The sequence below is a fragment of the Diadema setosum genome, chromosome 3, assembly GCF_964275005.1.
Source record: "Diadema setosum chromosome 3, eeDiaSeto1, whole genome shotgun sequence".
NCBI lineage: Eukaryota > Metazoa > Echinodermata > Echinoidea > Diadematoida > Diadematidae > Diadema > Diadema setosum.
Genome location: NC_092687.1, coordinates 12,927,773 through 12,954,245, shown reverse-complemented (window position 1 = coordinate 12,954,245; position 26,473 = coordinate 12,927,773). Strand labels below are relative to the sequence as shown.

The 26,473-nt window shown below is 39.1% G+C and overlaps 1 protein-coding gene across 1 annotated transcript; it reads left to right on the top strand.

Moving 5' to 3' along the window:
- Nucleotides 1-1,364: 1,364 nt before the first annotated feature.
- Nucleotides 1,365-25,863, top strand: LOC140246555 (PAX-interacting protein 1-like). The gene is made up of 18 exons (XM_072325897.1): nt 1,365-1,460; nt 3,195-3,332; nt 4,000-4,107; nt 4,308-4,421; nt 5,354-6,055; nt 6,387-6,501; nt 8,054-8,145; nt 8,765-8,860; nt 10,336-10,476; nt 12,520-12,641; nt 13,279-13,463; nt 15,976-16,019; nt 18,217-18,314; nt 20,370-20,487; nt 21,513-21,681; nt 22,301-22,401; nt 23,765-23,975; nt 25,685-25,863. The coding sequence occupies exons 1-18, from the start codon at nt 1,365-1,367 to the stop codon at nt 25,861-25,863; spliced, it is 2,829 nt and encodes a 942-aa protein (XP_072181998.1).
- The last annotated feature ends 610 nt before the right edge of the window (nt 25,864-26,473 follow it).

The following is a 26,473-nucleotide window of genomic DNA, read 5'->3' as shown; positions in this document are numbered from 1 at the left end:
GAAAACAAACTGTAAAGTATATTTAAACAGAAAAATAAGAGAATAGCAGATGATATAGCTGATGTTGTTATAAATAATCAAAAGGTAGTACGAGTGTCTTGTACATCATTTCTTGGTGTTATGTTAGATGAACATCTTAATTGGGCGCCCCACATAGATGATGTTTTGCATAATATCCTGTGAATGTGCAACAGGTGTGATTTATAGGATAAGACATTTGTTATCGTTGAGGATTTTATTGTATATTTATAACGCCACTATATTGCCACATTTAACATATTGTACAATGATCTGGGGCCAATGTGCAAAATCTCTTTTAAATCGTGTGTTCACACTTCAGAAAAGGTAATTGCGTGCAATAACAAATTCTCACCCTTCAACACCTTCCCAACCTCTGTTCAAAAAGATCCAGCTTCTTACTGTATTTGATATATGTAAATTACAAACAGCCTCATTTATGTATATGTATACTCATAAGTTGTTACCCTCTGTCTGTGATGATAATGTTCAAATATACAAGAGATATTCATTTATATAACACTAGACAAACTGGTAACTTGTATTTACCTCTTAACTGAGATATGTTACATCGCAAAGATCTGTTAAATATCAAGGAGTACATGTTTGGAATTCTGTGCCTGAAGAAATGAAGTTATGTCCTTCCCTTGCCTCTTTTAAACGTAGATATAAAATATATTTGTTGAATAATTATAAGTGAAGTTTCTGCAGAAATTTAATCTTACAACGTTCATATGATGTCTGCAATGTGTTTTTTTTTTCTACATATTTTCACTCGTAGTTTGCCTGTCTTTATTTTTTATTTTCCTTGTTTTTTAATCGTCTTTTTTCCCCTCCATTTAAGTGTATCTTATAATGTACAAAAAAAAAAATAAAAAATCTCAAGTGGAAGTCCAGCCGTAGAAAGGCCAATGGCCTCTGCTGGCTCCTCCATTTTCTCTCTTAGAATTTCCTCTTTGTTTTTCTGATAATTTTTTTTTTCTCTCTCTCTCTTCATTGTGCTTGTTTTTCTCGTACATGTATACTATTACCGAATGTAATGTTATTATCTTCACCTTGTTCTTTGTCACATGTATTTTAATGAGAATTTGGAAATAAATGAAATGAAAATGAAATGAAACTTTGAACTTTCATTATCAGTCGGACCTAGGGCCTAGTATTTCTGTGGGGATCATTTCTATTCTGTACAGATTGAATGGTGGCGCAGCGATGAGGCACTTCCGGATGAACTTCAACCTTTGGTACCGTAGCGTCATTCGCCGTCAAGACGCGCGAACAGATTAGTGTGAGGAGTGGAATATCTTTGAAAATGTGAGTTCTGAAGGATTATAAGCGTTTTCAGAACGATGGAAGAGCAAGAGGAGAAGGATGGAAAACCAGATGTTCCAGAGGGGTTCTTCAGGGAGGTCAATTACTATCCAATTGGCACAGTTCCCGATGAGGTAAGACTGGGCAGTCCCATATGTTGTATTTCGTGTTAGTACACATATGACTGGAACTTCAGAAGGGGTGAGACGTTGACTTCCAGTAAATTGTGTAGAACCCCATCTTCATGTAATATTTAAACTTAAGTAGAAATTTCCTCGAGTCTAGCTATTACAATTTAATCTACGAGCTGTACACCAAAAGGAAGAACTGGATTTTCCTCCTATTTCAGAGTCCACATCTGTGATTGGTGATCCTGTGTAAATTTAGACCTCTGAGTCTTAATCTGACTTTATTGTTTATAAACCAACTATACACAGCCCAGTCGCTGTACATGGTACGTCGCGACAGGGCTGTACGAGCGCGACCACCAAACACTAGGAGAGCGACGTAATCGTATCACGATAGCTTTGACTTTTGATACAATGGTCAATGTACTTATGATCATTTTTGTCACCTCAAACTCATCGAGTATACTTTTCAATATTTACTCTACATCTGATGCTACCAGTATTCAAATGTACGTAATGAAACTTACCAAAATTGATCATCATATCCAGCATGTTCACACGGTACACAATCTTTCACGCCAGGCCAAGTTTAGATATCGGGTGGTCACGTGATGTGAATGCCCTTTCAAAAGGTCGCGCTGTCGACCGTGCTGCTACACTCACTGCTCAAGCAGCGCACGCACGGTTACTAGTATACAGCTATAAACTGTACTGGGCTTGGCGGCGGCTGGCGTCTGGTCGGGCGACGAGCATTGAGCTCCATACCACGGTTATTGTGTAGCAGACGCCAAGGTTTGTTCGACACTTTCAACGCACACGCGCTCGCTCTGGAGCACTTCCTGTCACTATTTTCCTCCTTCGGTGTAACCATATTCAGCAAAGCTATTGTTGTGTTTGAGATTTGATAAGTCATATTTTTACATGATTTTAAGGTGTGAATTTGTGAAGTTGTTCGATGTGTCCGTTGGTGTGTGTGTATCAATACGTGCAATATGTATGGTAGCGACATGTACGGGTGTGGAGCGACACGCATAAGAAGCTCAACACCACAATGCAAATTGGTCCCCAAATTGTATGGTTTGTGTAGCGTTGTGTACTGACGGGAGCTCTTCAGCGAGGTCGCCGCCATAACTGCTACGTAACACGAAGGCAAGCACGCTTGTTGAGTGCAACGCATTGTGTACACCACACCAATCCATGGAATAGTGCATCTCGCACACTGCGCTGTGCAGGGAAGCGGACGGCCGGGTGATCAGCCAATCAGCGGCCCAGCTATCTTTTCACAGCTTTCAACGGGGGATAGTTTAATGTGGTGTGTAAACAATGCCTTTTTGGAAACTGGATAGGTTGTGTACGGTATAACTAAGCTATTAGTGTAGAACAGTAGAGAAAATTACCTGACATGGTTGTCCATTCCTCTTTAACGTTAGGGTCGAACTCCATTATAATGTGCATTATAATGTGCTTCACTGCAGGGTCATACTACGCGTTACGCACTAGTACTACTGTACTACTATTGACTTAACGTTAAACCCGTAATGCCAAACAGATACACACAGACCCATTTATCATACATGCAGTATTCAGACAAGGGAACAGCAAAGTGTGAGTCATGCACATTGTATTAAGAAATATGTTCTGGCACTGTCCTGAGTTTGGTGAAATTAATCATTCTTCATGCTTATTTCATTTGTCTTTATCATCCTTTGTGCTTCAATCAAATTGTCTCTCCATCTCCAGATAACTGAGCTGCTTGAAAAGGGCGGAGCCAGGGAGGAGTCCTACCTGACAGACCGGGTCACTCATGTCATCACCCAGGATGAAGACCACCCAGAGGTCAGCGAGGCCAGAGATCTCTTTGAAGTTCCGGTCATCTCGGTGAGTAGTGTGTTATGGGGGGGGGGGGGGTGGAGGGGTGGGTTGTTGGGAGGGGGGTGCTCAAAAACTCTCTTAGAAAATCTCAAAACATATCCCCTTGAGAAAGAGATCCAGTCTAACTAAATTTGGTGATGTGTACCAGCAATGCACACAGGCTTATTTGTTATTCATCATTATCCTTCTATTTCTCCATTTTTTTCTTAAAAAGTACATAGATGAGTGTACTGATAATCAAGGCGAACATTATGAAATGCACCAGAAAGTGGATTCACAGTAAGTTAATTTGAGGAGAAATTAGAGTTATATTTATAATTGTTTTTTATTGATATTATTATTATTATTATTATCATTATTATACCTTTTGCTTTTTGTGAGATGTTGTTTTCTCGACTTGATGCCGACGCTAACATAAATGCACCATCATCCAAGAGCAATGAGACATTTTTGCGTGTTGTTAATTCACAATCCAACTGTGATTCATAGAATTCATGAAAAAGTAAATCCTCCCAAAAATAAGAGCTTATGCAATAGTCAAAATGAATCATGGGACACCTGTAGTGTTATTGATATCTTTGTTATTATCATTGTTGTTGTTATATTCATCTCGTATATGATATGGTACTAGAGTTTCTTTTCTAAACAACATTTTACAATCCTGATATTCCAGCCACAATGGGTGTCTATGTCCATCCACTGTAAAGTCCTCCTTCCCGGGAAGGCCTTCGCTCCAGAATCAAGTCGTCTCTTCAGCAAGGTGGTGGCCTGCTTTTCACAGGTGAGTTTAGCGTCATTTGCATAAAGTCAAATGGTCTTTCATTATGCTTGCAAGGTGAAGATATAATGTTGAATTTTCTCTCTTTCTTCATGTTGTTGTCCGTACATGATGTCCCAGAGTGTTGTATTGAATGATGTATACTTGATGATACAATTATCTCAGTTCTCTGTAAGTATCCATGTTTTGCCTTCTTCTCCCAGCTCCAAGCTTCTGACCGCAATGCCTTGTGGGCCATGGTGACTTTCTTTGGGGGAACGTGCCGGGCGAACCTGAGCAAGGAGTGCACCCATCTAGTAACGGCCAAGTGTGAAGGGGTGAGCTATGCAAACGATTTCTGTTTTGCCTTTGATGTGCCTCATTTCTTTCTTTCTTTTTTTTTTTCTTTTTTTTCGGGGGGAGGGGGGGGGGGGTTGAGTTGCCTTTGTTCCTTGACAATTAGTTTCCACACATCTCTACCAAGTGAGGAAGAAAGCAATGTAAGAGTCACACATGGAATGGGAAGTACCTGCCATCCCATTGTTTGATTTTTACTTACAATGCAAAAAGCAAAACAACAAAGGGGTGTTACACTTGCGTATATAGAGTCAACCCTGCACAAGTCAACCTCACATAAGTCAATTGCCTATTGCAAAGTCGAAGGTCTTTTCAAGTCCTCTTCTCTATACTATATTGATTTTAAACCCTATTAAGTCGAATTTTCTTGAAGTCGAAGTTATTTCCTCAGTCCAAATAGATTTGACTTTAATAGGAAATGTTTACTGTAAAATCATAACAATAAGATCTTCTATCCAGGGTACAATGTAGCTTCTTCTGTGTTGCCAAGCTGCTCTATGAGAGGGCCCTGTCATTATTATTACCCTAGTGTTGCCAGGTACCCATTTATACATCTGGGTAAAGAGGGACGTGGTGGGTAAAAACATCTTGTCCAAAGAAGTAAGCACTGGGCGGAATGTGAACTCGGGTCCTCCGATTGGGAGTTAGGAGTCCTATCCACTATGCCACATTGCCCCCACAAGAAGAAGCCAAGTAGTGATGTCCCTGATAATCATACTACCACCAAAAATAAATATTTCCTTGGTGCTGCAGATAGTAATGTCAGATCAAATGTCGACATATCGCATTTGTTGAGCCTTGCTCCATAGTTGATGTTGAGGGTATCATGAAGCAACACTAGTCAACATGCTTTAGCATTGCAGAGGACCTTTGATTCAAAAGGCTTCAAATTTGCTGATCTTATTTCCTCCAGGCAAAATATGAGTGTGCTGCACAGCATGACAACGAAATCAAGATCGTCAGCCCGGAGTGGATCCTGGAATCCATTCAAGCAAAGCGGATGGAGGAGGAGCGGCCATACCATCCGCGTTATATCATCGACAAGATGGTCGTTGATAGCGCCCCCAACATGGACTTTGAGATGAAAGAAGTGGCAGTGGAAGAGGAGGGGGAGTTGTTTTCGGCGACAGAGCAAGCCGCGAAGGACAAGAAGGAGAAAGGAGTGCGACCAAAACTCAAGCTTCCATGGGCGGATGATCTGATGCCCCTGCCGGACATATCTGCACTCCCGGAGCCAGCCCGCGATGCCCCGCCATCAAGCAACACGGCCACCTCCTCGACGTTCAGCCAATCGGCGGGCAGCTTTAGCGAGACGTTCGGCGGCACGACATCTAGTGCTGGCCTCAGCACCCCTACGCCGTCGCACAAGGCCAAGGAGAAGAAGCACAAGAAAGAGAAGAAGAAGAAGAAGAAGCACAAGAAGGAGAAGAAGAAGAAGGATAAGAAGAAACACAAGCACGGAACGGGAACGACGCCCGGCCAGCCTGCACCCCCCAGCATGCCCCCGGCTGCCGAAGCCAGCACAAAGAATCGTCTGCTACGCAACATCACCAACAAGGCGGAGTTTCTCCCTTCCATGACTGGAACACCTACAGACAAGAGAAGCATATCCCAGGTTTGTTACTTTTGCCTCCTTTACGCAACTGACCTAACAGTAGCTGAAGACAAAGCCTAACAAGCAGCTTGTCTTTCCCTTTTATTTCAATTTCATTGCTGTACACAGTAGAGAATATTACCACAGAAACTTGACAATATAAATTTACAATAATTGATAATTACCCTTTAATATTAGTATGGCCTTTTGCAATCTGCAATTTCTGTGAAACATTCTCGAAATAATATGGTAATTTTTTTTTTGCTGTGAAATTGAAGTGAGAAATTTGGACAATCCAGTTTTCAAGAACTTTTCTGCCCCCCCCCCCCCCCCCCCGTTTCCTTTACTACAGGTGCTAAACTCAGTCGGCGGTAGACCAGGGGGTCACAAGGGCAGATTGGACATCTACGGTGGGCTCCAGCCACTTCCAGAGATTCACTACTGTGGCCATGATGCTTCCGCTGGTGGTAGATAATATCTCATCTTGTCGCAAATTCCAATCTTAATTCAATTCAATTCAATTCAATTTATTTTATACTTTCTCATGCCAAGCTTCATCGTAAACGATGTGACCACAAGTTATTTTATTTTGTTGATAGTAACTGCAAAGAGAATAGGCCTTTCTTTAACCTTCATAATACTGCAATGCCCTTGACATCCATGACAGCATCAACTCAGCAAAAGTCCTCAATGTTGTCCTTTTGTGGAGTCTGTAGGAAATTTGGAGAAGAAAATAGAACTTGTATGTTTATGAGTTGCATATCTGTCATGTAGCAGAAACAAAGTCCACCCCTGGCAATACCCCTTAACCCATTCCTTATGGAATACACCAGGTATGCCAGGTTCCCAATATGTAGACAAGAGTGTTTGCATTCATGGCCTAAATTAACGTGTATTTCTGTTATGCTGACCAGAAAAATGACTTAGATCAAAAGAGTAGAGTTTCTTCTATCAATATCAGTTCCCTTTTTCTATCAAAACCATGTGCATTTTTTTTTGTCTCATTTCCCTTTGTATTCAACATAGAAGTGTGCTGATTTGCTGTAAAACTTGTAGGAAAGCCTATGTATCAATCAAGTCTGAGCTCATATTTTGACTTTTCATTTACCCCATTTATGCCTTTAAAATGTTCGACTAACGAGTTTGGGAGCCTATCAACGCACACTCTGTTCATAATCTCACGTCCCATTGATAATTTTGCATCGTTCAATGGCACACACAGTTGACCGCGAAGAGGAGATACAGGTACTGCTTGACTGCTTTCACACAGGAGGGTTACCAACCTTTTTATTCTTTAAAGGGAAGGTAAACCCAAAGAGCAATGTGGATTGAGTGAAAGCAGCAACATTAGTAGAACACATCAGTGAAAGTTTGAGGAAAATCGGACAATCGATGCAAAAGTTATGAATTTTTAAAGTTTTGGTGTTGGAACCGCTGGATGAGGAGACTACTAGAGGATATGACGTATGAGTGGACAACAATACAAAGAAAATATAAAGGATATTCAACAAAAATTCACTTTTCTAGAATTATGAAAGAGCAGTGGACCAACCGCTTTCAGAAAGCAGGGGGAATAATTGCTACCCTTAACATATGTCAATATCAAGTTGATGGAATTTGTAATTTTCATGAAAAATTGATTTTTGTAGTATTTTCTTTATATTTTCTTGATATTGTAGTCCACTCATACGTCATAACCTCTAGTAGTCTCCTCATCCAGCGGTTCCAACACCAAAACTTTAAAAATTCATAACTTTTGCATCGATTGTCCGATTTTCTTCAAACTTTCACTGATGTGTTCTACTAATGTTGCTGCTTTCACTTAATCCACATTGTTCTTGGGGTTTATCTTCCCTTTAACAATGAGCAAAAAGAATCTCATTTTGGGACCTTGAAGGTTCTTGAAGAATTGAGGAAGATTCTCAGAGAATTGCGGAAGGAATGGGTTAAGTCCATGAAACCTTGATCCAAACTACCAATCCTAACATGAATGACTTTGTCTTTGATATATTGTTACAGTGACACCAGATTCCTGTTTGTTAGGGTGCATCTTCCTCATTATCGAGTACACCCAACTCGTGGGAGTGGACTACATCGACACGTGGAGGAAGGTATGGGTCATTGCCATGGTGATGACGATGATAATCATGATGGTGTCAACCCAGCAAAAGCTCTCACTAATGTTCTCCTTTGTTGAATCCTCTGCAGGAAATTTGGAGATAAAAATATAGTTTTATATTTATGAGTGTGCATTTACCTTGTACAGATGAATTTGATGGAATACATGCATAGTCCTTGACTTTGATTATATGACAAATGAATTCCATAAAAGGAGACATAGTTTAGAACGTCATTTCAGATAATGATGTCATACTGATGTCACTGTTGACTGATCACATTGATACACTAGATTGATCATCCTTAGGACATGATACACAGATGACTTAAGTTTGAAGTTGACAATGGAAAAAAAAAAAAAATGAGTAAACCTCTGCACACAATATGAGGAGAAATGAAAAAGGCAAAGGAATTTAAGCATTTGTACAGATAAAAAGGGTGATCCATGATCAGTCATGAATTACCTAATAAAGAATACAATGTACAATGAATTGTGATAAAAGAGGATACCCTGTAGACCTGCAGACCGCACATCAGAAAGTGTTATCTGGGAAGTGATGGTTTGAATTGGCTTGTTATTGAGCATCTGCCTCCGTGTGTCCCCTTTTGCAGGTGATCGTCGAACACGGTGGAATTGTGGACGAGTGTTATTCGGACAGGATAACGCACGTCTTGTGCGACACGCAGAGGACGGACATTTTCCGGCTGGTAAGCTCTGCCCGTTTTTCGCTTTCTGTACTGTTATGTATGTAAGAAAATTGTTCACTAGTGGAAAAATGAGCAAAGAAAATGGGATTCCATTTAAATTGGTAACTGTGAAAAATATCCTCTTTTCTAGGAGCATCACATTTTTACAGTGATTTTCTTTTTAATATGAATGAGGGGAAGGAGGGGGGGGGGGGAGGGGATGGGGCTAGTCTAACCCTTTCTGTGTAAGGAACTTTGGGGTAGTGGGTACAAGGCTGTGTGGTTCCTGTGACAATCCACAGTCAAAGCATCCAAAGAGTTAGAACCAAATTTGGGGCCAGATTTAACATTTTGATCATGTTTTAGGCAGGGCTCGACACTAACTTTTTTGTTTGGTGGCCCGATGGGACCACCAAAATCCTCAATTTCAAATTTTTGGTGGCCCGAGAGAAAAATGTGGTGGCCCCGAAAAAAAAAAAAAACAATAAAAAAAACATTAAAAGTCCTGTGTTTTTTTTTTTAATGAGTCAAATATCTAAGTTTTATCCGGTCATAGTAAGAATTGAAAGTTGGACATACATCTACTCATAAATAAACCTCAACAAACTCGCAACACTCACTCTCAGGCACTCATTCAGTCCTTTTCATCCATCCTTTAAACAAATATAACTGCTAATTTCCGGCGCAAAAAGTTACGAATTAATTGACATACTTTTCAAAACATTTTGGTGGCCCGAGGCGGGCCACCAAATTTGCCCTTTTGGGAAATTTGGTGGCCCGACTTTCAATTTTGGTGGCCCCGGGCCACCGGGCCACCATTAGTGTCGAGCCCTGTTTTAGGGGAAAAAAAACAAAAGTATGGTCAGATTTTCTATACGTTTGGCAGGTATTATTGCCTGTGTGATACTAGAAGAGACATACAGACACAGGTCCCTCCAGTTGCTGTGCACTTCTTTAATAACCCATTGAGATCGAATCCCGAATATACTCGGGCAAGTGTCTATGGGAAATGCGTGTTGTAGCAAAGTCAGTCCGTCCTCAACGGGTTAATAGATAATTGTCAACGAGAATGCATGAAGGTGAACTTGTGATACATAGGTGAGCACTAGACCCACTGGGTGTCTTGTCTGATGTAACATGTACATGGCATAGGTAGAAAAGGATACTGTAAAAGTGGAAATTTTCGCGGTGTTGAAATTTTGCGCATTTCGCTCAGCCAGAAACTAGCGCGAAAATAAAGGCACGCAAAAATTTTTGCTTGCCATATGTTTCAGCAGTTGGTGTCTTGATTCCGCGGAATTAAAAACACGCCAAACTCTTCTTACCCGGCCGAGCGCGAAAAATTAGTCGCGTGAAAGTATCCACTTTTACAGTACTTGAGAAAATTATTAAGATGATTGCTTTTGTGCACAGTGGTGCTTGAAAGGTGTTTTTAGGAAACTGCTTCTCACAGAAACGCTGAAGAAACGTGAAAATGTTTTCTCTGTTCATGTCAGGCGATGAAAGACGGCAAGCGCTGCGTGACGGCGAGCTGGCTCAATGACTGCCTCAAGAAGAAGGCCATGCTTCCACCGTGGAGGGCGCTGCACTTCCCCGCCCCGTCGTACCCACTCCAGCCACCACTGTGTAAAGAGCAGGTGAGGACGGCGTAGGCGTGTTCGGTCCTACCTGTTGTCAATATGAAGGGGTCGGTGCAATATAGTGCTAACCCACACAATAGTCATTTTGAGATAATCGCTGTTGAATGTTTGAGAAGTCCATACATTGTACTTTAATAAAACATGAATGCATGCATTTTTTACCATCTTATAGGTTGAATTCAAATATGATATTTTCACAGAGGTTAGAGTGAAGGATAAGGATTAGGAAAATGCATGTACCTCAATTTTCACAAAAGTGTGGGTTAGCACTATATTGCACCGACCCCTTCATATATACCTTGTAATTCCCAAGCATATCCTGTTGAGAGTCACAACTTGTATGTCAATATTGCAAGTGGGAAATGATTGAGAATTACAGGGATAGAATGTGAAATATTGAAAGTCAAGATGAAGAGATATAATGTACATTTTTTCTATATATTGCATCTTCCAGATCAAAGATTACAGCTGTATGTTAAGTTTTATGAACCATATCTGTTCTCATAAATTAGCCCTCAAATTTGCTCTTGTATCTCTGCGAAATGTTGCTACTCAAGTAACCCTTTTATTTGTTTGAAAAGTGATGATAATGATTATTGCCATTCCAAAGCATTTGTACAAGATCCAATATCATTACAGAGAGAATATGCACACTGACAGAATTGGAATGATTTCATTATTAACAATAAAATGGTAATATGTAAGCCAAAACATTTTGCCCTCTTGAAAAGATGAAGCGCAAAGGCATGAAAATATATGATTTACATCTTCACCCGTTGAGGACGAGTCCCGAGTATACTCGGGCAGATGTCTGTGAGAAATGCGTGTTGTTAGCAGAATTAGCCTGTCCTCAACGGGTTAAAGGGATCGTATAGTTTTGGTTGAGGCCTAATTTCTGGTTTCTAACGGTTTTTGGTGAGATAATGAGAAACCTCTTATGAAAATATGAAAGAGTATGTAATTCTATAGTATATGAGGAATTCAATGTTTATTGGATGAAAATTGGTTTTGAAATGACTGAGATATCCAAAAAAGAATGATTCTAATAAAGTGTGGGACCCACACTTTATTACGATCGCTTTGTTTTACTTTGTTTTTGGATGATTAAGTCATTTCAAACCCGATTTTCATCACATAAACTTTGAATTCCTCTTAAAATGGTATGCTCTGTACTATATCATAAGTGTTTCCTTGGTATCTCGCAAAAAGTTAAAATCCCAATTCTCATCTCCACCAATACTGTACTATCCCTTTAAAAGGAAAATAATTATTCATTGTATTTAATCATAGTCTAATGCCTCCAGAGAAAAATGGAGGGATATGATATGCCTCTGCTGTTTTAGTAGAGAGACCGTAGTGTTAGGATACTGTGTAATGGGATGGTTTGCCCGACTGAACAGATCTTCATTTGCTCCCAACAAGGGTACATTTAAAAACCGCAACCAGTGCAGATTTGCCTCATCAGTGAATACAGTATGTGCACCACAGCCAACAATATTGCTGGTAACCTTCAACTCCAGTTAACATTTTTCATCTTCGTATGTGCTGCATGTAAAGCTGTAGCATTCCCAACTATATCCGAGTCGAACCAACCTTCACAATACACAGTCTCCTCATACTAGCATGTCTCAGAGCTGCCAAGTCTCCCTGATTCTGCAGGAGTCTCCCTGAAAATGTCAAGATCTGTTTATGTCTGAATAAGAAAATGTTAAAATCTCCCTGATTTAGGAATTATTTTTGCCCATTGAAATGCATGTAACACTCAGATATCTCCCTGATTACTTTGTGGATTCTCTGTGATTTGGATGTAGGAATGTTGGCAGACTTGATGTCTTTTTAATATAGTTATTAAAAACGAACATGGCTTAATAGTTGTAACTAATATCTTGTCACAATGAAGTAGAAATGCAGTTCCTAGATTTCTGTATATACTTTACTGTTCAGTTATAATGAAATTTTGATGGAAGGAAAACAAACCGCAGCCAGTTCTAAGAACTTTGTTGTAACAGGAGTGTCCTGTAATAAAATTGCATCCCACAGATTATCGCGGTGACTGGCTTTGAGGGCGGGGAGCGTAACGACGTGAAGACGATGATCGAAATGACGGGAGCCAAGTACACCGGATTCTTCAGCCGGGGTAACACTCTCCTCATCTGCAAAAGGTCAGAGGTCAAAGTTCAAGAAGGATTTGACCTTCTATACTTTTACAATGCTCTCTCCCTTTCTCCCTCTATTTCCATGATAGAGGATGGCACACGCAGTACTTCACACTAACTGCATTTTTTTATGGTGGCAGTGAGAAAGCCACCAATCAGCTTTGAGAATGTAACTTATTGCCATGGTAACCACAATTATTGCCCCATACGTACAGTAAGGAGCTGCTTTGGTTCTGTGGATAAGAGCATGGACTGTTAATTATAAGATCCGTGGTTCAAGTTTCATGGCTGCGGCAGTTGTGCCGCTAGGCATTCATTCATTCATTCATTCACTCATTTACTTTCAGCTCGGTACAAGTTGCGGGTCATTTTGAAACAGGATACCGCATGATCATCATATTTATGAGAATTATTCTCTCATTGTAAGTAGTGATATGATAATTTTTTTATCTTTATAAGCCACATCACTATTTCTCATAGACCCATTTACAAATTTAATGTTGAATGATGGAGCATACTGTACTTGGAATAGTTTGAAGTGCATTAGGCACTTTGAAAGCTTTATCATCATGCTATACCAGTGGATAAAGATATGAATACCCATTCTTTTCCAATCCCCCCCACCCTCCTCTATACGTCTCAGACTCGAAGGAGCTAAGTATGAGAAGGCCCAAGAGTGGCGGACACCGGTCACTAACGTCCAGTGGCTCAGTGAGGTCATCCTTGGAAACTTTGATGCCCTGCACAACTTCGTCATGCCCCGGTACCAGATCTTCGACGTGGACGACCCGTTCAAGCTAGAACATCTCAGGCCAACCAAACTTATGGGTAAGTGTATGCATTGGTACATGTACACATATGTGTCCTTGAAAATGGGTATTTTCTCTCTGTTACTTTGTATGTGCTAAAGACCCCTGCCTCCTTTTCACCTCGAGGGCATTATTTATTATATTGATCCTTGTCATTTGATTGGTTGTTTGACACTGATCATTCGGCCCATTTCACTATGACGTCACTGTCCGTGCAATTGTGGTTCAATTTACCATGCAATTTTGGATCCATACGATTTGCCCCATTGCACACTCCCTGAGAGCTTGGCACACTGCATGTGTTAAACGCGCTTGCGTTTGCAGTGTGTGTGTGTGACAGCGCGCTAGCGTAAAGCGCTCAGTGAGCACTCTCGCGATCTCTTGTTTCTAAGTTAATAAAACATCAAATGACAGGGATCTATTTTAGGCATTATGTAAAACAAATAATGAATGTTTTTCATTCGTGCAATGGACAGAATATTTCATTCGGTGAAAGATGAAATGTTTGAGCTATTCAACTTGGCTGCGCCTCGTTGAATGGATCATTTCATCTTTCACCTCCTGAAATATTCTGTCCACTGCACTCATAAACATTCATTATTTGTATACCATTTGCAGATGAAACAAAACCCAGCTGTAGTGCTTCAAAATAGTTCTAGAATGTAAGTCAGGGATAGAAACAACAGATGGAAAAAATTTGATAATTATAATCATTTTAAAATATGGTAAAATATTCAAAATGTGAAAAAGAGATTTAATGAAATATTGTTTCTAGACTAAACCATCTACAGCTATGCTGCCCTACTTTGGCAACAGGAAGCAAGTGACATACCATCTGAATTTGAGTTATTGATGTTTTCATAATTCACATAATGAGCTCTTCTTCCAGGCCAAATTTCATGCAGAAACACTCATCCTACTAAGAGATATGTTAGATAAGACATCATGATAGTCCATTGACGTCAGTGTAAATGACAGACACATTTTGCTCTTTTACGAGAAATGTCACTTTTGTCACTTGCTTCCTTTTGCCAAAGTAGGGCAGTATGGTTTATTGTAAAGAAAACTAGCCATATGTCCTTAGGTTTTACTAGGAAATGTTTATATGATACAATTTTTTTTTTTTTTTTTTTTGATACAAGTGATCTACACATATGCATCAAATGTGATAACTTGGACATATTTTAAATTATTGCTCCCAATGGCAAGCCTTTACCTTCAAGCAGTCCTAACTTCTCTCTCTCCAATGGCCCCATCCCTACGTCTCTTGCTGTTTCGTCAGTCTACGTCTTTCTTTCCTTGTTGTTTGTGTACGTTTTTGTGTGTGTGTTTGGGTGGGTTTCAAGTTGCTTTCGTTTGCTCCCATTGTTTGTTAAAACTTTTGTCTTTTGAACTTCAAATTCATTGAGAGGTCCATATCCTTGAAGTGGGCCACTCAACACACTTATTTGGTTTAAATAGCGTAATGTACATTTGTATGATATGCACTTGTTTTCTTTTTTCTTTTCACCATACAAATGTATGTACATATCTCGTTAATCTCATTGATTTTTCTCTTCTTTTTTTTTTTAGGTAATTAGGCCCTAATGTAAGTCCAAGAATCTATGTGATATTGGATGTGAAATTTGAAGCGAATTAGATTGAAATTGATTTTTTTTTTTAATTTAAAAAGAGGAAAAAATAATTATGTTGAAGCAAGGGAAATGAGATAAGTGGCCAAAGAGAATAGGTGAAGAAAATAAGAATATGAAGAGTTTGTTTGCAAAAACCGATAAGTCCATTTTTGAAGATTTTGAAGTACGGTCTCTGTCATAAAGTACAAAATAATACCTTTTATTATGATATATTGGTCACTACATATAAAGGTACATTTTTGAAGTTACGGTCAAAAGAAGCAAAAATTTTCTTCGTATTCTCTTTATTTTTCTTGACATTTAATCACAAATATCTCCATTTGACAAATATGGACTTATCGGTTTTTGCAAACAAAGTCTTCATATATTGATGGAAATCTCACATTCACCCAAGAGAGGTCAATTGTGTCCATGTGATGGTCCGTGAACCATCAACACAAGAGAAAGTGTTAGGGGTATTCAAATGAAAGGCATCCATACTTTTTCTTGCAAAGTTTCGGGATGTGAACTGGTGTGATGTACAGTGAATGAGTTTGAACTTTACCTGTACCCACCCAGCAATGCTAGGATAGAGTGCATAAAATTACACCCGTGGGTGGGACTAATCATGTGTGCACTATCACCAAGAGGACATATTGAACTCTGTGTACTTTGAGTGTTGATTTGCAGGGAAGACACAAAGTGATGTACACATAGAAAGGGTTAAACCACAGTTGTGTCTATCTCTGCCAACTTTGTTCTTGATATGTGGGACTGTCCAGACTATAGATTTGTACATGTATTTAATTTGAAATCATAAAGAAAGGGATATCTGAATGCAGGTGACCTGTTTATCAAGTAAATTTAATAGTTAGGGATTTTCCTTCACTGTATTGCTTTGTACTTTCTATTTTACAGAACCGTGGACCATTCCTCTAAAAATATCACAGTCCATCCGAAGGGTAAGTTCACATGAAATGTTATTACCTAAAGGCTTGTCGTCATGATTTAATGAAACAAAGCATTGACAAAAGGCAGATACGAGTCCGCAGGGGTTATCCCTAGTCATTGATCTAAAATGCCCCTGAATTCCAGTTTATACTGAATAAGACGTATTTGTGCTAACTCATCAATTGCTAAAAGTAGATGCTGTCACAAGAAAGGCATGCACCATGAAACTACACAACGAGAAATGTGTATGTTTACCTGGATCAGGTTGTTTTATTGTGGTTTGATCTTATATCTAGTGTAACAGACTTCCGATTGAATCTGTGTCTTACTCTTTCAGGCTCTTTTTGAATATGAACAAATGATTTTGAAGACTATTCTGTTGCATTTCAATCCATATTATCTCCACACTATATCATTGAAAGCCATGGTTTCACAATCATCAGGGGCCTGTCTTTTAAAGACTTGTGATAGAAATCAATCACAAGTTTTATGTGTGCTGCAATGCAAGTTGCGATTGATTTGGGGACTTGTGATTGATTTGAAGGCTTTATAAGACGGGGCCCAGGTGTTAAACCATAAGAAGCCTTTTCAATTTTAGTATTTCAATTTCAATTTCAGTTTTATTTCCATATTTCTCAGTGGAAATACATCAAATATATATATCGCAAAATGAAATTATGCATCATATCCAGGTAGGATGCACAATAGACTATTAAAAACACTCATGTCGAACCTGGTGGTCAATCTATAAAAATGCTATAAAGTGAATAGAATGGAACCTGACTGTACTTAATAGCAAACTTGACCTTACACTGTATGTGCCAAAATAAAAGAAAAGAAAAAGAAAAAAGAGCAGAGGTCCGTGGTTAAAGAAGGCATTCATCACAACTTGCAGCTAGCAATATAGGTTAAATGCAAACTGTCTATGAACATTAACCCTAAAGGGGCCGGGCTTTTTTGGCTATGCTCAGACCGGGGGGGGGGGGGGGCGGATTCCGCCCCCCCCCTGAGATCTCGGCCATCGGTGGTGCGATCGCGATGAAATTTTGCATGCGTGAGACCCGCGTCATAATCTACAAGATTGTGTTATAAGATTTTTTGAAACAATCAATTTCTAATTTTAATTAATTAATTATGCAAATTAAGCTCAAGGTGATATTTTAGCTTAATTAAAAGCACTGAGAGTCTAATTTTTGATCTGTAAATCTGTTTTAGCATATTCAACAATTGTACATCACAAAAACTTCCAAAACTCATTTCAATTCTTATGTATTCTATTGTTTTCAGAATTTCTTATGTATTTCTTTGTTTTTCAACTTTTGTTTTTTCTTTGTTTTTTCATTGGAAATTGTCACTGACCACTTTTCTACCATAATTAGCACAAAATTAATCAATGAAAGTGATTAATTGTAAAAATAATCAGGTTTTTATGCCTTTCATGACAGAGCACTGTTTTCCATAGGAAATGTACACAAAATCACAAAATTGTGCCCGTTTTGGGGCGACATTCCGTTACAAAAATGGGCGTGGCTTCGCAAAAGTATGCGCGGACGTTGCAAATTTGGTCTCAAAAGTTGCGCGAGACTTGAACAAAGAAAGTCAAGAAGCCTCGCGATGAGGCCTTCTCGCGTTACAGAATTATAGCGCGAAACGTCGAGGGGGGGGCGGATTCCGCCCCCCCCCCCCCCCCCCCCCCCCCCCCGGCCCTTTTAGGGTTAAATCTTGTATTTGACGAAGCCTGATTGTGGCTTACATTCATTTTTTCTTCCACACGGAAATGAGAAAGTGATGTGCAGAAAACATGAAGACAATAATTAAATTTGCCATATACACATTGTATTTAAAAACAAGATAGTGATTTGAAATTGAAATTAAAAATTGAAATTGAAAAGATGTTTTATTGAGCAATATCCATCACAGCCTGTAGGCTGGATTGCAGACATTGTACACAAAGGACCATGAATACGTTAAAAACATGCACAAGATACATCGTAATGAAAAACAAAAACAAAAACGAAACAAAACATAAAACAACAAAAACTCAGGCTTATTCATCTTAACTCTTGCACAATGAGATCAACCAATAATACAATACAAATGCAAATATTACAATCACAAATCTAATATCACTATTCATGTGCCTAGTTTTCCCCAAGTGAAATAAAGTGATGTTTTTACTTAGGTTTTCTTTGTTGGTCTCTTCAACAGAGCTACATCACCAGCATCGCCCAGAAGACGGCCAACCTGGCCAACGGCAAGCGGAAAGGAGACCCTCAGTCTCCGGCCAGTGCGGCCAAGAAAATCAGGTGAGAGAGAGAAGAGTCCCCATGCCGTCAAACCCCCGTTTGAGGCGAGACCCCATCGCCAAACAAAGCTGATGGGGTGCTATACCCCCCTAACGATTCCTCGTTTGAGAAGTGGAAGTAGATGTATTTGCCCACTGCAAAATAACTTTCTACTCAGGCGTGGCAAACCTGGAGGCCAAGCCAGGGTTTAATGACCGCAACAGCTGTCATATTACGTAAGAGCATGATAAGGATATCTGCCTGTGGCAGACCATTCAAAGTGCACTCAATTTTCTCTATTCTTTCTAAAGTTTTAGATTTTATATTCTATTGAGAAATTCTATAGTCATCCATTTTGAATTTCGAACGAAAAAATTTGACCCATAAATAACGAAAATACAGGAATAAGGAGAGCATTGTAGAAGTTTGTCGACACACACACGCACCATGGAGCTACATTGCCCATGCCAAAACAATCTCCGCCTCTCGCGGAGATTGTCTGATTGTCTTTGTAGAAGTTTGTCGACACACACACGCACCATGGAGCTACATTGCCCATGCCAAAACAATCTCCGCCTCTCGCGGAGACTGCCCCCCCCCCCCCCTCCCCCACCGTGGCGGTGACTGATGCTTAGATTAGGCCAGGGTCAAGAAACAGGTGTTTTATATCTTTGGTTTTTAAGTCCTTGATTGCCAAGATATACACTGGCATTGTCTACAGGGGTGTAGCTTCTTCAAACGAGAGATTTGCCTCATGCCGAGACGGAGGGAGATAGATAGAGAAAGAATGGAGATTTATGGAGAGATAATTCAAAAGAAGGAAAGAACAGAGAGATTGAAAGAGAAAAGGTGAAACCTGTGGCAGGTAGATGAAGATTGAAATAAAGGAGAGAGAATGATGGAGAAACAGATTTATTGTGGAGAGAAAAAGATTTTACAGGCACAAGAGTTTGCACTGACCATATTCGTGCATACAAATGAGATATCTGAAATTGAAGAGATAGTGCACGACTGATGTTGTTGTTGTTACTATTTTAATTTATTTGCTGTTTGTCATTCCCTGAGGAATATTTACGGCAAATCTTTACTTATAGAATTACTTTACATTTCAAATTTAACCCTACATTATTTTCATTTTATTAGAAACAATTCAAAAAATATTCAGGGATTTGATGGCAGTCTGCGTTCAAGTCACATCTTATAATTCATACCATAGTGATTTTGTGATTTGCTGAATCGATATTTATTTAAAAAAATGCAGTTATGTTTCACCATTTAGATGTAAGTTTCAGCAATAGTATCATATCATTTAGACTAATTTGCTGAGAGTCTATATCTTTTTCTTTTATTCACAAAATAAACAATAGGAACTTGAGCATACACTAGAGGATTTAGAGCAATAGGATGTTTGAACATACTGATTATTTGAGCATTGTGATATCAGTATTATGACACTTGGATGACTGTAAAATGGGGGATTTTACTATTTAATATCCTTCAGATGTCTTTTGAGATGGAAAATTTCTATTAAGCCAGCTCTAAGATATATATTAGAGCTATGGATTCTTGGCTACCATGAGCTATCCAGAGTCATGTCTGCATTTTAAGGTTTTAATCTAATAGCAAAAAAACACAAAGAAGTGTATCTAGAGATACACCTTTTTGCCATAAAGAAATTAGTGCTGCAGTTGTCCATTTTTGTTTTTTTTTTCTTTTGTTTTTGTTCCAGAAGATTGTATCTAGGTGAGATTGATTCTAGCCGCTGTGATATGAACAGTGTGACAAGCTAAAGAATGTTAACAATTAATTAGCATCAAGCGAACTCCAAAAGCAAACTTCCAACATCAAAATTCTATTTCTATGGCTTCTAGAGCAAAATGCAAATACAAATGCAAAATATTTAAGGCAAATGCAAATGCAAAATATAAATATCAATGCAAATGCCACTTTTCTCAATTTCCATTTCTTTTAATTGGGAGCTTTTTGCCATATTACAGAACTTATTGACAGAAATCATACAATAAAACTGAATCTAACTTTCTTAAGTTTTTTTTTTTTTTCTATTTTCTATGATAGAAATATGATTCAGATGGATGATGACTGGGATGTCGGTACTCCAAGAATTGCGCCAGACAAAGCTCCTCGCATCATGTTCACCGGCATCGAGGTGGCCCGCATCACTGATCTCTCCAAGGTTAGCTGAACATGTTCAAAAACCTCGGCTTGGAAATTGCATTAAAATCTCATTGAAAATATAATTAAAATTGATATCCCTTTGAGATGCCATTGAAATTTAATTGAAATTACTTTGAAAAAAAAAATCCCTTTGAAATTTCTTTGGAATGTCTCCTAAACCCTGTGGAAATATAATTGCAATTCTATTGAAATTGTATTGAAAAGTTTTCTAATTCCATTGAAATTCCTTTGAAATTTCTTTGAAAAATCTTCACACCCCATTGAGTTATCCCGTTGAATTTCATTGGAAAGTTTCTGAAATCCCATGGAAATTCCATTGATAATTTGTTAATATTCATTGAAAAACCTTTGAAAATCTCATTTTAAAGTTTTACAATGTATTTATTGGAAATCTGTGAAATCGAATTGAAACTTACATTGAAATTCATTTGAAATTATGATGAACAGTCTTTGTATCCCATTGAAATTCCATTAAAATTTTGGTGAATTTTTTTTTGAAAACCCATTGATTTTATCCCATTGAAATTTAATTGGAAAATCTCTGAAATCCCTGTGAAATTATATTGAAAAATCTTTGAAAACCATTAACCTGTTGAAGATGAGTCCCGAGTATACTCGGGCAGGTGTCTTTGAGAAATATGTGTTGTACCAAAATCAGTCCATCTTCAACGGGTTAAACTCTCATTGAACGCCCTTCCAGGTCAGCTACCACAGCCTGGTGACAGAAAGTGTTTTCTACAAGATTTTTAAGCTTGGTGCTGAAAAAAGGCATAATTTAGGAAGGCCGGTGTACATTTGCATGTCTGGCACTTTAGAGAAAAACTGTCTTTGGTAGTATTTTCAGTGTTGATGTTGCCAATTTGCAGAAGGACAGTTTTCAAAAGTCGAAGTACCACCATTCCCAATGTGCATTCTCAAAGTCCAGAGCCATGTAACGTAACCATTGATGCCAGTCAATTCTGGCATGGCAAATAGAAAATTGAAATCCATCTTCCAATATTTATCTGTGTTTCCAATTTGCAGAAGATAGAAAAGCTTGGAGGCCGCATCGTGGATAGCATCACGCAGTGCACGCACCTCATCACCTCCAAGATCATGCGGACTGTCAAATTCCTGGCGGGCGTCTCGGTCTGCAAGCACATCGTCACTCCCTTGTGGGTAGAGGAGAGCTACAAAAGCAGATGGTTTCTGGGTAGGTCAAGGGTCATGAGTCACTGAGAACCACTGATCTCTATATAAAGAGGTTTTCTGGATATCACATAGGCCTATGCACGCTACACAAAAAAGTGAAGCCACTGTGCTGCCAACTTACCAGGCACACTTTATGGGGACTTGCGCACACTTTTCGGCAGCGACTGTCACCAAGATCATGTGATGTCGTGAGCTCCTCACACAAAGGTATGGTACAATGTAATGTGCCTTGTAAGATGGCGGCATGGTGGCTTCATAGGGATTGACCTATGAGACATCCAGACATCTCCTGTAGAGATCAGTGGTGTGGCCAGTGCAGTCAAGTAGTCTTTAGCCTTTGTATAGCGTCTAGCAGTCACATAAAATGTCATCATTTATCTAGGTCATGTGATTTTTGCTGTCTCAATTGAAAAGAAAAATGCTTGCTAATATCTTGTAGTCAAAACTATACTTTGCTTTGTATTTTAATTCATTGCAGATGAGTCGTGAGTTTACCCAGGCAGGTGTCTGTAGGAAACGTGTGCTTTAGCATATTCAGCCCATCCTCATCGTGTTAAAGTGACATTTTAGGTTCAAGGTGATGAGGAAACTACATTTTCTATGTCTCTCTTTCCTCCTAGATGTGAATAACTTTGTGCTGAATGATCAAGAGATGGAGACACTCTTTTCCTTCCAACTCCGAGAGTCTCTCGTCAGAGCTGGAAGACAGAAACTCTTCAAGGTAAATAAAATACTCATCTTCATTCTAATTAACGCAAACAAAACAAAACTGACCATAAATGATGTCAGTATAATTTATTAGTGGTAAAATGAGCGAACAAAGTGGTAAAAAATGGAATTCCATTCTCTTTGCTCGTTTTTCCACTAATAAATTGTTTTCCTTTCTGTTCAGTTTCCTTCTGTTTGCATTTGTTCAATACTCAAAAAGCTGCATCACTACGGTGATCCCTCGCATTTATCCCCAAGTTGAATTATCTTTTGGGTTTATGCCAGGTTTAAGTGTGTGTGTGTGTCTTCCACACAAACACGTCTGACCAATCGAGCATTTAGAATGACAGGTTTCTGGAATGAACACTGAACTAGGGCTTTCTATAACTCATTCGCTAGCATTGGGCTAGCAATCTGGAGGTCTCAGGTTCCAATCCCGATGGAATCCCATTTTCTTTGCTCATTTTTCAACTTTATTCTAATTGACAGAATTTCATCAATTTGGAAGTTAGGCGGAACCACTTCTCTGGGTTTAACACCTTTCTCTTTTTGATGAATAAACAAAACGGGATCGATTAATTAAGTTTAGCATAGAAGTTTAAGTTGGGGTTAGGATTAGGTTCAGGATAAGGATCAGGGTTAGGGTCAGGTGAAGGGTCTGGGGAATTGCCCAGGGGGTAATTGCCCTAGACCCCATCTTACACATATAGGTTGGGGGGCAGATGTGCCAAGGACAGTGCAAAATTACCTCCCTTCCTGTATTTTGCTAATATATTGACCAATTTAAGCTTACACAACAATTACTAGATCAGTTTAACAAGGGCATAATGGAAAAAGAATGAGGCAGAAATAGATACAAAAGTTCACTTTTGTAGTTTTTCATGTTGCCACTTTAAATCCACTGCGGAAGGTAAGATATACTTGGTATTCCGTCCTTGCTTGGTTTTATTTGGTTTTTCAAAGTAATGAAATTCCAGTGCTAGTTCCCATCCTTTTGTAACGTAACAGGTACTGCGTAATTAGTCAAATTCATGAAATCCTTCCGTCAGAACGTTTATGTTGATTTAATTGGTTTGTAACTTAATTGCTTGTAGGGGAGTATGCAAGAGATTTTGAGAAATTATTTTTTGCCTCGCAACTTCACCAAATTAAGAATTGCATTCTATAAATCCAAAACCTACATCAAAACAGATATTTAGAAGCATGTGATTAACACTACTTTCTTCTCCTGTCACTCAACTGTGATCTTCCTACCCCCTTCATTTCCAACTCCAACCCCCACGCCATTCCTATCCCCACCCAAAACTCTCCGCTATATTTCCACTTCACTCCTATCCCTACTCCATTCTCACTCCTCTTCTTTATCCCCTTGACAGGATGTAACCATATACATCACGCCAGGCGTCAAGCCGGGGGCGGACATGATGCGGGACATTGTTGAGTGTGCGGGGGGTAAGCTGGCCCCCTCCCGCCCCTCCCTGAGGAAGATTAGCCACATCCAGAGCACCCTGGGGAAAGGGGCCTTCGTGGTGATCAGCACGCCGTCCGACATGCCTCTCTGCAGAGACTTCTTCACACACAACATTGGTGAGTTGGTGTGATGATGATGATGATGATAATGGTGATGATGATAATGGTGAAGATGATAATGACGGTGATAATGGTGATGATGATAATGGTGAAGATGATAATGACGGTGATAATGGTGAAGATGATAATGACGGTGATAATGGTGAAGATGATAATGACGGTGATAATGGTGATGATGATAATGGTGAAGATGATAATGACGGTGATAATGGTGAAGATGATAATGACGGTGATAATGGTGATGATGATAATGACGGTGATAATGGTGATGATGATAATGGTGAAGATGATAATGACGGTGATTATGGTGATGATGATAATGGTGAAGATAGTGATGGTGATAATACCTTCTCTTCTCTTCAAATGAAAGAGTTTGATTGCAAAATGGGTTAAGAGCCATTTCTAAACATTGTGAAATGAGTCAATAATCAGATAAACAAATTTGAGCTTTACAACTATTGTCTCCCTTGTTCCACTATTAAGAAATATTCTTGACGTTATGATAGAAAGGTATCTTACAGGTTTATTTTATCAACTTGTTTGTGTTTTAGCAGATTTAATTGCAAACATCTCAAATCGACAAGAGTGGAGTTAACTCTTCAACTACTTCATTGAAATCTTTTTTTAGCCTACCTTTTAAAACTGTACCCCCCAAAAAAGTGTTGCTGAGACGTTGTCGGGGTAATTTTTCCCAAATTGTACACGAGCTAGTAGGGGTAATTACCCCGGCATTACCCCGGGGCTGTCAATCCACCTGTTAAAACGCTCTCGCAGTAACATTCCTTTGATACGCTCAGCATGCATGCAGAATAATCCAAACAGAATAAACACCACTCGTCGGTCATGTTCATGGCTTGTAACCACACCCCTTTTGAGCATGAACAGGGAGGTTGTTATGGAAATCTACCCGAGAAGGTCTGTTAGCATGATGCCCCTCGCTCTCTATCCTGCAATTTTATTGCCCCAAGGGGAGGAGTATTGTTCTCCAGACATTGTCTGGATGATGTTGGGGTAAGGTCTGTTAAAACAGGGCTTCAGGGGGCCTTTAACACTCTTTAAGTTAGAAGGATGTCAGTGTGTGAAGGGCAAGAAAAAAAGGAATTTAATGTTAAGCTTATGTGCCTGATAGGGAACATTAAAAAGGTTTAATTGCGAAACTACACTTACCTGATTTAAAGTCATATCAATCATTTTCCACCCAAGATTTTCTTGTAAACTCTCATCAGTTTATTCATGTTTGTCCTGAAAGAAACTGAAATGTGCATATTATCATCATTTTTTTTTGTGCGTGTGTGTGTGTGTGTGTGTGTGTGTGTTTTATTATACTTTGTGACTAGAACTTACCACAAATACAAGTGTAGTTCAGAAATACAATTTGGCAAAGGTATACCAGGGCTGCACACTAAGCTGTTTTTTTTTTTTTGTTTTGTTTTTTTGTTTTTTTTTCTACTGGTCTCACTTGCCTGTCAGACCAGAAACTGTCCAGTTTTTCCACTTTTTACTGGTCCATTCCTGAAAAAGTTACTGGTCCAACAGTGAGTTTTACTGGTCCTGGACCATTGGATCAGTGCAAGTGTGCAGTGTTGGGTATACTTTGTATTAATATATAGTATTTTTTGTCTGATGAAAATAAAGTGATTGAATTAAAATTGAAAATCAGTATTAATTCTGTGCTTCTTATTTCTATGCCTTTGTATTTTCTTCAGATGTCCACAACGCTGAGTTCATTCTGACTGGAGTACTAAGGCAGCGGCTGGACTACAGATCATATCCTTTGACACAATATGAATATCAGTATTTTTTGCTTTGTGGCTTTTCAACCACTGGTCTCTATAGGACGTATCCAGATATCTCGTTGGCCCATTCACACTGCACAAAGCAGTGAATCCACCATACTGTTATCAATAGCACCTGCAGAAGACAGAACACACTGCACTCCCGTTATAACGAACACAGTTATAACGAAATTCCGGTAGCAACGAAGTAAGAATTCAGGCCGTAACATTATCTACTCTATGTTTTTTATTTGAGTAGAAGCTCTGTGGTTCTTATTGTTTACTGTATATGCCATATATTTTGGGAGTCTAAATTTTCGCGAATCAGGAATTCCCGACAATTTCACGAGTGGTTAAATTTGCGATCGTGGAGTTGTATACTGAAGGGAGAAATGTACACGCGTACGTCTCATCGATAAATCGTGATCAGAGTCAATATTTTCGCTTGTCTTTAATTTCGCTAATAGCACATGACGAGAGAAATTTGCGAAAATAAAAACCTCGCGAAATATTTGGCATATACAGTATTTGTTCGGTCATAACAAAATTTTGATATAACAAAAGAAAACTGCCAGTCCTCAGGTCTTTGTTATAACAGGAGTCCACTGTATTCCATTCAGTGATTCAAAATTCTGTGTTCAAGAACTACTAATGTCTCAGAAATAGCAATTTATACCCTGCGGTCTCTTCATCCTGAATATTCTGGACAAGGGAAGAAGT

Excerpts from the sequence above, each read along its gene's own strand:
- LOC140246555 (XM_072325897.1), top strand. The coding sequence starts at position 1,365 with ATGGAAGAGCAAGAGGAGAAGGATGGAAAACCAGATGTTCCAGAGGGG. Across the intron at positions 4,422-5,353 it reads TAACGGCCAAGTGTGAAGGG|GCAAAATATGAGTGTGCTGC; the intron begins GTGAGCTATGCA and ends TATTTCCTCCAG. Across the intron at positions 16,020-18,216 it reads TATCACAGTCCATCCGAAGG|AGCTACATCACCAGCATCGC; the intron begins GTAAGTTCACAT and ends TCTCTTCAACAG.